The sequence below is a fragment of the Nanorana parkeri genome, unplaced genomic scaffold, assembly GCF_000935625.1.
Source record: "Nanorana parkeri isolate BGI_ZX_2015 unplaced genomic scaffold, ASM93562v1 scaffold258, whole genome shotgun sequence".
Lineage (NCBI taxonomy): Eukaryota > Metazoa > Chordata > Amphibia > Anura > Dicroglossidae > Nanorana > Nanorana parkeri.
The window spans coordinates 1,369,747-1,382,744 of NW_017306526.1; the positions used below are offsets into that span (position 1 = coordinate 1,369,747).

At 40.2% G+C, this 12,998-nt stretch overlaps 1 protein-coding gene across 1 annotated transcript in view; it reads right to left on the bottom strand.

The window, feature by feature from the left end:
• The window catches only part of MYLK4 (myosin light chain kinase family member 4), a 45,509-nt gene that overhangs the window by 8,071 nt on the left and 24,440 nt on the right, over window positions 1–12,998 (bottom strand). Inside the window, exons 4-9 of the mRNA XM_018556918.1 lie at window positions 11,929–12,245; window positions 6,053–6,158; window positions 5,815–5,908; window positions 2,177–2,286; window positions 1,275–1,416; window positions 691–761 (exon numbers count right to left, since the gene is read on the bottom strand). Coding sequence (XP_018412420.1) covers window positions 691–761; window positions 1,275–1,416; window positions 2,177–2,286; window positions 5,815–5,908; window positions 6,053–6,158; window positions 11,929–12,245 — 840 coding nt within the window. The remainder of the gene's footprint in view (window positions 1–690; window positions 762–1,274; window positions 1,417–2,176; window positions 2,287–5,814; window positions 5,909–6,052; window positions 6,159–11,928; window positions 12,246–12,998) is intronic.

A 12,998-nucleotide genomic window follows, 5' to 3' on the forward strand; every position in this document is an offset into this window, starting at 1 on the left:
TTATAATTATTTATAATTTATTAGATTATAATTTTTTAATTTCGTGTTTCAAACTTTATCATACCTGGAATGTCTACTGGACTCTTGTTTGGACAGATTTAGGTGAGTTATTCCTAAGAGTTACTAAGAATTACAGGCCTACAATATAAACAACAAATTTCCATGCAAAAAATTGTACCGCTTTTGGTACAAAATTCCTGACATAATCATACCGACAGGGAGGTTAAGGAACCTGGGCAGCGTGTAAAGACTCGCCACCCGGCTTCCCAATTAGCAGGGAAGCCGTCTTCTTGCACCCTCGTCACCATGTGATGAGACAGCATGGAGCCACCTTTCTAATCAATCAGGAAGCCGGGCGCTGTGTAATTACGTGTTGCCCGGCTTAATGATTGGTCGAGAAGCTGGCCAATCAGGAAGACGAGCAAAGCATTATTATATGGTGCCCGGTTTCCTGATTGGCTCACAAGTTGGCTCCATGTTACCTCGTCACCAAATACTCAGCATAGGCACCAATACCGATACCAGTATCGGTATCGGTGCATCACAACTTGTAACTGGTATGTGAAATTAGGAGATTTTCTTTAATGATTACAGGCCATACTGTAGCAATACATTTCCTTTATTTTAAATTTTACTTTTCTGTGCCTTTAATGTTATGCAATGACGGTTGTCCAAGCAAAAAATTATTACCTTCTAGCCAGGCCAAAATCAATAATTTTGATCTGATAATCTGCTCGGCTCACACACATAATATTCTCTGGCTGAAAAGAAAAAAAAAAGAATAAAATCAGCATCAATCCTAGAAACAAAAATAGAGCACATTTTAGGAATGTGGTAACTCAGCTCATCCTACATGTGCAGCAACAAGCATTTGTTTATAAAATGGAGTCCATGAAACACACAAATGTTATATCAAAATTTCTTGATATAAAAAGTGAGAAGAATAGACTAGTCCCCAATGTAACAGTGCTCTGTACTCTACAGTACATTGCTATTCTATGTATATATTCACTTTTTTAAAGTCCGTATTTGCATTGAACATATGCAGGCTCCAGCAGCACCATACCGTGCATTACTGAAGTGTTAAAGATTAAAAGTAGCACCTTATTTCTTTTTTGCAGGGTATTATGGCAAAACTGTTTTTATTCCAATATGGTTCCACTATAAATTTAGAAAATAAAACAATATTTACTGTACTCTGCTGTGCTGCTATAGTCCAGTTCCCCTTTGCCTTAAGAACAGCTTGTCAATACAAATAACCCAAGGTATAGTACCTTAAGATCTAAATGTATGATGTACATTTGATGCATGTACTGAATTCCTTCACAGATCTGCTTAATAAATAATATTGTATCCACTTCAGAAAGATTGCAGTTGTCATCAATAATCCTGTCAAACAATTCACCGCCATCCACACTGTTAAAAGAGAAAAAAAGATTCAATATAATATGTTATAATAAGTGTTTGTAAATATATTGATATTGTCATTTTTATATAGTAAATAGGGGAGATAAAAGCCGGCTATACAATTGAGAATTCCATTAGTACATGTACTCCTTTGACCCAAAAGAGGACTAAAGCCCAAAGAAAAGGTTTGGCTTTATTTCTCTTTTAGGTACTCTGAAATTATATTTAAATCTTAAACTTTGCTATTTGTCTTATACAAATCTATTTAGACCCCTTTTATGCAGGTGAAGCAATCAGTTTCTCTGCGAATCTGACCGAAGGCCCAATTTTAGTCTACAGGCAGCCACATCTAAATGGATGTGCGTCTATTTACATCCGCTTACCCCCAACTCCGACCAGATCAGGAGAACAAAACGGAACAAAGTTCTGATTTGGCAGACCTGAAAGTGACGGATTGGGGTAATCTGATGTAAACAGACACATGTCTGTTTACATTCGACTCCCTCATAGACCTAACATGGGTCTGGTAAGTTCAGTTTTTCTCCTCTATCGTAAGATGGAGAAAAAACTGGAGGGACACGGATGCCACAACAGTGACAGCCATTCCGTACTGCTTCGATCAGCAGGGGTGTAAAATGGGGCCTTATTAATTAACTTAGTCACAATGCTTGATCGTGATCTAATATTCTGCCTGGTTTCTGCAATGCAATGTGATCCCAAGCTATATATATATGTATCTCAAGACAAAGCAAAAAAAAAATGCACCTACTATTCCATAACAAGGACTATGTCATTTCGGGTCTCAAAGGCATCATATAACTGAATAAGATTGACATGATTCAGCTGGTTCATGACTTGAATCTCATTTTTTACTTCCTCCTGAAAGTAAATGTAACATTTTTTATTAGCAAAATTTCTGTTCCCACTTTGAGTGTCATAGCTAGTCAACCTGTTGAGTAAATAACCTCCAGTTGTTGAGGAACTGTACATTCCTTTGGTAAGGCACATGTAAAGGGTTGTTATACTTTGCTACACAATTTTTACCCCTTATAGACTAAAGAAATTTAGCATGTCAACTATGGACCTATTGGTTTAGTTATAACTTTGTAATTACTTAAAGCAGAACTCCAATTTGTAAATGCTCAACTATCTGGGCTAGAACAGGGTGTCCTGGCCCCCATTTTAATTTTTTCTGCATAAGAGCTCTATGTGGCGCCCGTAGACAGCCCCAGAAAACCTTTGTCAGACTCTGGCTTTGTTTAACCAATATGTGCGACAGTCATTGTTACACATTTGTTTCCTATCCTGGCTACTGTGTAGTTTACTGCCCCCCCTGCAGTTCTTCAAACTACATGGGATACATAATTATATTTCTGAAGCTGCAAGTGGTCATTCCTAGTGTCAGAGTAATGACCACATGGAGTGGCATCTCTCTCACCCTGGCTTGTAACGTGTTTGGACACATTATGGCCTCACGCACCTCTCAGCATGATTTGCTAGGTCTTCTGGGACATGTAGTGCCTTTGTGGGTGTGTGCCTGACTGACGTGAGGATGTTAAGCTCTGCTGCTTCTGCCCTCACTGAGAACACTGCAAGGGGAAGGAGGAGAACCCGGTATGCAACACTTAGGCACAGGCTACATTGCTAATCCCTAAGAGGACCAGGAAGTGGAAAAATATTTTAATTGTAAGTAAATTTGTAATTGTAAATTAAAAGAAAAATATGTTTATTTAACTAATGAATGTAATATGATTTTATATCAGCTTGCAGAGCTGAATGCTGATGTGATTTTTAGTCAAAGGGGGTAAAGGTCCACTTGAAAACATAGGGGTCTATTCACAAAGCTGCCGAGGGCAGCCGAGTGAATGACCGATCAGAAGTGAAGTGAGCCGAACACTGTTCGGCTATTCACTTCAGGCTGGTACGGCTGAGCCAGATCCTTTGGCAGCTTTGTGAATAGACCCCATAGTGGACATTAAACAGGGGCAGAGGTGGTAAAGGGGATTATAAATCATTTGCTGACTGGAGTTCTACTTTATGAACAAAGTAATACATAAATCTTTTTTTTTTCCTCTTGCTAATGTTGTTTTGTAAAAATTATTCTATTTTCTATGCAATCTATAGACAAAAGATAAAGCAAAAGGGAACAAAATGTGTCTTTATCTAGTTTGACCAGCGTTAGTTTTAAAACAAGAAGTTTTCCTGTAGATAAAAGTTAACACTTTATTCTATAACTTGCACCATTTATAATGGTACAAAAAAATTATGTTCTATTACAAAGCATGGCAGAATTATTTACAAATGGAAAAAGGAGTTTTTATAATTCAATTTTGCTCTTTTTTTAAATGCATCACTATAAAATTAAGCAACTACATTAATTAAAATAAAAAAGAAGTAAAATGTTAATGGTAAAAAATAGAAACCAAAAAAAAGAGAAAAGAATCAGAAGCAAAAAAATAGCTAAGGGAAGAAAGGAGTTTATTAGGGCTGATTCGGATTAACAAAGAGAAGGGATTAAATAGTTACATAGTTAGTCAGGTTAAAAAAAAAGACACAAGTCCATCGAGTTCAACCTATGGAGATACGGAGAAAAAAAAAAAAAAAAGAAGAAAAGCCTAAACAGAACACTATGCCCACAGCTACCCCCTGTTCACAACAGTTTATTTCATTTTGTTTTTTTCAGCTTGCAAGCATGTTTTAACTGACATCATATGCAGATGCAAGGTCACCCCCTTGATCTGCATATGAACGAACCAGAGTAGTTACAATAAAGCAATACTAACATTGCTACATTGTAACTTTTATTAACACTGCAGACACTGTTCTGCAAGTGTCAGTCTTGTTTTGAAAATGCTAATAAAATGCTGTAGCCATAGAAGAATTTTCTCTTCCACATTACAGAATTCACTAAAGGGAAAAATAAAGGACTTTCTTAAGCAAGTAAATTTTTATTGCAATTTTTATGGCAATACAGAAGTGTAAGACATAGATTAAAATAAGACTCCTAATAAAAGGAGTCAACATAGTACTTGAAAAATTAAACAATGCATTGAAAACATAACGAAATTACAAAGCTATATAATCTCATGTCAGGGACCTAAGCCATTTTATACCAAAAGTGTGTAAATTGACAGTTACAGTCCAAATTCCAGAATATTTGATGTATGGGTAACAATTTACACTTGTAAAAACTTTAACTCAGGTGATCGACATGAATTGTTTGTGAGACGGATCAGAATCGGGCAATAGAGGGTACGAATACTGTAGTAAGCATGTGCAGACTTTCTAAGAAAAAGAATTGATCCTGAAATACTTGGATACCCAGTGATTGCTACAAACAGTTCTGAAGGTTTTCAATGTAATCTTGTTTAGATCTGTCTATCAATTGACATCCCTATTGGATGAAAATATCTTTCAATTTATAGCCATCAGAAATCTATGGCAAATTATTAATAAGAAATTGTGGTCCCCTGTGGATCTGCTGGGCAAGCTTGCCAAAAAAAACTGCCATTAAGGATTAGGGATGAATGAATCAGTCAAGGTTTTATTTGCCAAAGGTTCAGCAAATACAAAAATGTGTGAACAAAATTATGCTGCGATCCCCACTGAAGTCAATATTAATAAGAAATTGTGGGTATGCTGGGCAAGCTATTGCCAAACAAATAGTACTGTGCCAATGCCAACGCCAATTAAAAAAATAAACATATCTTTCAATTTATAGCCATCAGAAATCTATGGTAAATTATTATTATTATTACTACACAGGTATGTCTCTATAAATTATGCTATTAAATAATTTCATGTTAATGAATCAAAAGTTTTCCAATAGCCAAACTTCTTACCATTCCGCAGCCTAAGTTTACTTTTAATACCATGTTTTATGATACACCCATGTTCAGGGTGTAACATGAAACATAGTCACACTGATCACCCCACCCCCACCCCCATTTACTTGAATCGCGGGGTTCTTCTCTCTACTGTTTTTTTTTAAATGGCTAGCCTAAATGTGGCTCTGGCCACCCAGCTGTGCCATCCTTTCCTAGATCCTTTGACAGGATCTGTGAAGGGAAAAATTACTAGACCCGTCTTCCACTACACTTGTAGTACTCACATTATTCTTCCCACCCCTGATACTGGATGTCTGTACCTTGGTACGGACATGGATGGGAGGGAGTATCTGCAGGATATTCCCACCCATCCCTGTCCGTAAATGACAATGAATTGCTACAGCAATGCACACATTATCCACTGATCGCAGTTGCAATGCTTGATTGGCTCCAATGCAAAAAAATTATGTATGCACATTTTTCTTTTATAAAGACATATTTATTTGTTATTGTTTTTTGTTTAAAGGTGAAATTGACCTTCAAAATTTAGCCATTGGTGAATTCTAAAAATGTCACTGACCTTTTCTTTATGTCCTCTAACCTTGATGATTTTAGCTGCCAATGAAAGTCCTGATGACTTCTCTGTGCATCTGTGCACTTGTCCAAATCTTCCACTGTAAATAAATGGAACACATTGTTCACATTTCTTCTCATATTTCAAAAAGACCACGTTAAATATGTCAACATATTGGGAATGCTATCATTCAGCAATAGTTTGCAAAGGAAAATAGGAAAACATCACTTATCTTATTACTTACCCTCCCAGTAAATGTGCGGTTTCCACAGTATACAAATTATTAATCTGAGCATGTTTGGCAGAGACAATTCTGTGATCAAATGGGGCCGGAGGAGGAGATATGACATCTATAAGGGATTGAAAAGCAAATAGCATGTTATAGATGTAATAGTGAGTAGAAGGTATTTCTAGTATGGTAGTAAAGGGCTCCAAAACCATACAAAACAAGTTCCCTCACATAAACATTCCCATACATACATAGAGCAAAGTTTACCCTTTTGTACATTGTTTCCTATATCAAAACGTAATAATCCTCTGGGCAGACAGTCTGCACATCCATGTGAGCAGCCTAGGTAAAACAACACCTAAGAATTTATAAAACTATGTCACTATAATGTTCAATGCCAACCTGATCAAGCGTCACCACAACTACTATTATATATTTTAACACCTCAGGATTTCTTTATGTGGGGGAGCAGGAAGAAGCCTACAGAGGGTTTGCATGTGTTTCTCTCCTACACTTCAAACAGGCAAGCCAAATGGGTTTCAAGATTAAAACTGAAAACCTGAGTGTGGAAGCTGCTCTTGTATGCATTTTGCAGAAAACATGTGATTTGCTTATTAACCAGTTGACATCCGCGGTGTTAAACCCCCTTCCCATCCAGGCCATTTTTCAGTATTCAGCGCTGCGGTACTTTGACTGACATTTATTCCGTCATGCAGCGCTGTACTGAAATGAATTTTATACCCTTTTTTGGGGACAGATAGAGCTTTCTTTTGGTGGTATTTATTCACCACTGGGGGTTTTATTTTTTTACTATATTAAGGAAAAATTACCGAAATTAAAAAAAAAAAAAGGAGCTGATCTCCCGTCCTCCTCCTCCTGACGCCCTCGGAGCCGGTCCCGGGATCCAAGATGGGGCAGCGGATCCCGGGAATCCCCCAAACCCTCTATTCCCCCTGACCTTCCCACAAGCACAACTGATTGTACACAATCCCCACCAGTGGAAGTCCCCCTTCTATTCACCCCTCGTCGATGATATCGCATCAGCTATTACTTTGTGGTAAGTTTCCCCAATTTTGCTTAAAACTAATTCCTTATGGTAGTAGCGCTTCTATCCCCATTTTTTGTTCTCCTTGACAAACGTCGGCCGCCCTGGTCCTGCATTCCTAGAAGCTGCACACCTAGCGTGAACAAAACCCATTCCCAATCACCCTCGTGGTGGCGCTGTCTCAGGGGACTGCAATCCCAATTTTTCAAATAACAAATATCGCCCCACCCCCTGCAAAAAAAACCCCCTTCCACTAGAAACTCCTCCAAAAGTAACCATCTGTCTGTTTGCCTCTGCACTCTTCTTCCTCTGCTTATCTCTTGCCCCCCATCTACAGCTTACTTCTTTGATCCCTGTTCACAGCTCACCTCTGCGCTCCCCATCCACAGCTCACTTCTGTGCCCCGCTTCACATCTAACTACTGCCCCCCTGTCCACAGCTTACGTCTACACCACTCTTCACAGCTCATCTCTGCCCCCCATCCACATCATACTACAGCACCCCCTGTCCGCAGCTCAACCCCATCCACAGCTCTCATATCTGCACCCCACCATCCAACCACTGCTCCCACCTCTGGACCGCCTTCCATTCACAGCTTTCACCACTGCATCCACAGCTCTCACCTCTGGACACCCAAATACATTTTTCCCATCCAAGGCTCACCTTTCATCTTCCACTTAGAAAAGCCAGCACGGCTCTATTAGGTGGATGCACACACAAAACACTGACTGGTTGCTCTGTCTCTGTCACAGGGCAGTGACAAGAACCAAGTAAACCAGGCAGGCAGTGTTGGCACCTGCGGCACCAGTAGAGAGATGCGGGGCACATGCCCTGGGCTCTGGATGCCTGGCCCTGCCTACACTCCTGCAAGAGTCATGGCTGCTATATAAGTCATTAATAATGATAATAAAATGTAAACTACAAGTAACATTGGAAATTCTGCATGCCAAAAAAAACTGCCATTAAGGATTGGGGATGAAGGAATCAGTCAAGGTTTTATTTGCCAAAGGTTCAGCAAATACAAAAATGTGTGAACAAAATTATGCTGCGATCCCCACTGAAGTCAATGGGGGGGGACAAATATTAATAAGAAATTGTGGGTATGCTGGGCAAGCTATTGCCAAACAAATAGCACTGTGCCAATGCCAACGCCAATTAAAAAATAAAAATGCAGCGGAGGAGGGGCTTTTTTATGTAGCTTCAATGGCAACATGGAAAATGCACAAATCCTTTAAATTTAAAGAACCTAATAGCATTTAAGTGATGCTTACAAGCTGTTATGTGTTGTTAAAGAACAACATGATTTTCACAGACAGCTTAAGCAACAGTGTACTTTAGCAGCATATTTTTGCCTGTTGGACCTTTTTTTCCTCAGCACCCCAATCTATTAATATTTGAACCATATCAATTAATAAAATGCCTTTTTTTCAGGTGGTTTTAGCAGTGACAAATATGCTTCCATCAAGTTGTGCTGAGCCTGCTTTGACCTGTGGAAGTCAGGGCCGCCATCAGGGGGGGTACGGCCAATACTCATGTAAGGGGCCCGGGCAGTCTGGGGGCCCCGACCGGGACCCTTACATGAGTATCGGCCGACGGTGAAAAGCGAGGAGGTGGCCGGGTCCCCGTAGCGCCAGAGGAGGCTTGGCCCTAGCAGTGCAGGGCCCCAGCATTGCCGCTGCAGCAGCTTAAAGACAGGCTGGGGCCCCATCACCTCCCTCCTCTTCTGATGTAGGAGCATCACGTCACTTCCGGCCAGTCCGGCGGCAGAGGAGGCCAGGTGTACAGGCAACCGGAGCAGGTAAGAGTAGCTGGGAGGGAGGGAGGGGGATGCAGCCCTAACCAGCCCACCTGAGACCCCTTCAGAGTCCACCATAGAGAGTATCAGATGGGCTGTGCAGTATCTATGGTGGGCTCTGCAGGGTCACTCTCAGGAGGGTCCTGCGTGCAGCAAGTCACTAAGCCTTGCGTCCAGCGAGTCACTAAGCCCAGCGTCCAGCGCGTCACTAAGCCCAGAGTCCAGCGCATCACTAAGCCCAGAGTCCAGCGCGTCACTAAGCCCTGCGTCCATTGCGTCACTAAGCCCTGTGTCCATCGCGCCACTAAGCCAGCCCAGAGTCCAGCGCGTCACTAAGCCCTGCGTCCATTGCGTCACTAAGCCCTGTGTCCATCGCGCCACTAAGCCCTGCGTCCATCGCGTCGCTGAGCCCTGCGTCCAGCGCATCACAGCCCTGTCTCCAGCGCGTCACTGAGCTCAGAGTCCAGCGCGTCACTGAGCCCAGAATCCAGCGCGTCACTAAGCCCTGCGTCCAGCACGTCACTAAGCCCAGAGTCCAGAGGGTCACTAAGCCCAGAGTCCAGCGGGTCACTAAAAAGTAGTTTGATAAAAATTGGCCAGTGGCGCAACAGTTTGATGGCACAGTTTGTGAACTCTCTTTTTTCCCAACTCTCCACTGCACCATTTTAAAATATATATAAAAAGGTATGGTTTTGTAGAAATTAGCCAGTAGCAGGACAGTTTTGTATGAATGAAAAGAGGCCCGATTGCAGAACTACCTCCTGTACTTGCTGTGGCTGGATTGGTTTGCCACTTTGTTTGCAACTTAGTCGACTAAAATGTGTCGTCATAGTTTTCGTTCTCTGCATGTTTTTACTGATGAAAACTAAATAAAAACCAAGTTAAAAGGAGGAAGACTATGGACGAAAATACATGGCAATTGTCTCTACTGGAGATTTAGTCGACAAAACTAAACTACAACTCAAAGAATTCAGATGACTAAAATGAGCATGTTTAGTTTTAGTTGCATTTTAGTCATCTGAATTCTTTTAGTTTCGTCATAGTTTTTATTTAGTTTTCATCAGTGAAAACATGAAGATAACAAAAACTATGACGACACATTTTAGTTGACTAAATTAACACTGACCACTACGTTGTCCTGCAGGACCTGATCACCCTCTACTACCTCCTTGCACTTTAAAAACCTCCAACTCCCCTGCAAAATATAAACCCTAAACAATGAAGGTGTGAACACAAGGGAGGCATACAAGATTATGCAGCCCACCATTGCAAAATACAGCAGAGAACAGCACAGTTTAGTAAGGATCTCCCTAAGCTCTACCTATGCAGTTTGTCAGCTCACCCGCTCCTCTCCCTAACAGTTCCAACATACATTAACAATATGGCCCCTGTGAGCCCGCTCCTATATAATGAGGGTCTGGCCTTTCCAAAGCCCCCAATTGTTGATCGTTTTAAGCCTGCTGACCATGGTTTAGGCCATACAGTGTATTATGGTTTAAAAAATATTTCAACATTTAGGAGATATAATATTTAGATATTGTTGAATATACCGTGTGTATAACTTAGAATATCATTTAACATGTGCATGCTAATATGTATTATGTAGTTGTTACAGATATCAAATTGCTATTGAGCTATGAAGCAGTTAATTGTTTTTGTTAAGCATTAATTACAGACAGAGCTATATATAGTGGCCACTGAAATGTAATTTTAGCATTGCGTCTTGTCAGACAGAGCTTATATAGTAATTGTTTTAAGTGGTTTGTTTTCGCAGCACACTAAGGGGTATATTTATAAACAATTCACAGAGCCATTCATCCTGTAAAACTCCATGAATATTTGTTCTGTGCAAATAGAGACAAAAACAAATGTTCTTAGTATATTTTCTTTTCAGGTCGAATGTAATACCTCATTATAGTCACTAAATGGAGATAAGGAGCATAGGAAAGTAGTATTTATTTCCTATGTTCGTCAGCTCTATTTAGTGGCCATAATGTGGTATTTTCCTAATATTAAATTTGACCTAAAAAGAAAATATACCAAGAACATTCATTTTTGCCTCCATTCACACAGAACAAACGTTCATGGAGGCCTAATGGCTCTGCGAATTGTTTATGAATACACCCCTAAGTATATTCTTGTACAGAATCGTACAGTATTGGTTGCTAACATACAGTAGCAATGGCTTTACTGGTTACCTAAAATACAGGCAAATCCAGTCAGTCTTTTGTGCACTATTCTTTTACCATTATTGTATTAGCAAAGCTTGTTTTGTAGACAGACTTGGGAATGTCTTTGAATTGGGGATTTTGCTATATGTCTTTGGATATACAGGGTTATTCACAAAAGGGTGACAAGTTTGGAGAAGGCAGCTCACTTTCCAAATCAGCTATTTTGGCCTAGATTGTTCACTTCTCCTGCCTTCTCCAAACTCTTCACCCTTTTGTGAATAACCCTGATAGTATATTTTGGTGACCGATAACGCAGTAATCCTTCTATTGTTAAGTCGGTCTAATCAGCCCTTTTCTTCAGGGCATCCTGTAGCCTGAATAAAGCCTATTTGTATCACCATTGGTTTGCCGGTGACTTTCTGGGTATAGTTAAAGGGAAGGTAACTACTAGAAAGGAAGGGAAATCCAACTAATCCAGCAGCTACTTCAGGGGTCATTGTTAAAGGTACTTGTACTTGTTACTGATACTATGTAGGAAACAGCTTTTGATGTATGTTAGATTCAAAAATGTAATGGTTCCAATATAGCAGGGCCAGAACTTTATCATAATTTGAATTTGTTAATACTTTTTTTTGCTTGTTGTTACATATTTAAGGTGTACAAATAGTATAAATAATAGTGATAGTTTAATAGGCTTTTTGGCCCTGCTGTATAGGGACATTGACACTGCTGAAAGCAGAGCAATCCACCAGAAGCTGAGCATTAGCAACCACTGCAAGTAAAATAAGTATAAGCCCTGCGCTTCTGCTTTGCACTGGTTTCAGGATTAAGGTTATGTAGTGCATCATACACATGTTCTGCTCTGAACATGGTTTCTTACCAAGAAACAATACCAGATCTTCTGTCTTCAATATGATTTGTTTTTTATTATCTTCAGCACTTTGGCTTTTCTGTGTCTGCTCAACAATGATCAGATTTTGTGTTGTGTCTTCAGTGTGCTGGGAATTGGTGATATCCTCTGTGTTTAGTTTGCTTTTTTTGTTGTCTTCTTTTATGTCATCTTCATCAGTCACCCTCTTCTTACTGTTACAGCTTAGCTCATGGCTGATATTACTATTCTGACAAAATTCATCTGAGGTTTCTTCTTCCTCGTCCTCTTCTGTGGATAGCTCCTGTGCATCTTCTTCAGTCTCCTCACTAAAATATACAAAGTATGCTTTTTGTGACTTCTCAGATTAGAGGTCATATGGTGGTCATGCACAGTACCAAAAAAAGAAAACATTGGGGTTGATGTACTAAAAAAGTCCAGCATGTTCACTTTGCAAACTGAATTTTCACTTGGATTAGTGAATGAGGTGAATCTTTGCTGACTATAAAGCAGAACTCCAGGAAAATATTTCAGGAACCCTTGCAGTAGGGCTACCCCCGCACTGCAAGGGTTAAATGCTCATTTTGGTCTAGGGAGGAATATAACAAAGGTATATTCACCTGATCCTCGGAGCCAGTCGAGTGTGACAGCGTTCCCTTCAGCCTGTCTCTAGGGACCGATCTAAGAGCAAGCCGGCTCTGAGGAGCAGGCGAGTATAACTTTGTTATTATCCTCCCTAGACCAAATTGAGTACTTAACCCTTGCAGTGTGGGGGAAGCCCCACTGCAAGGATTAATACAAATGTCTCCAGATTTCTTCTTTAAATATACTATCAAGCATGATTATCCTTGCATCTTACTGAGTATTCTTTGTACAGTAAATATTTACCTCAATCACTAAGGCTACTTTCCCCCGGGCGACTGTCAGTTTTTTCCTGCATCTTGCAATAGAGGAAAAAACTGAACTTACTGTACCCATATATGTCTAGTGGGAGTCAGATGTAAATGGGCATGTGTCTGTATACATTAGAATACCCCCAACGTGCCCCGATCAGGTCCGCCAAATGAGGATTCTGGACGGAG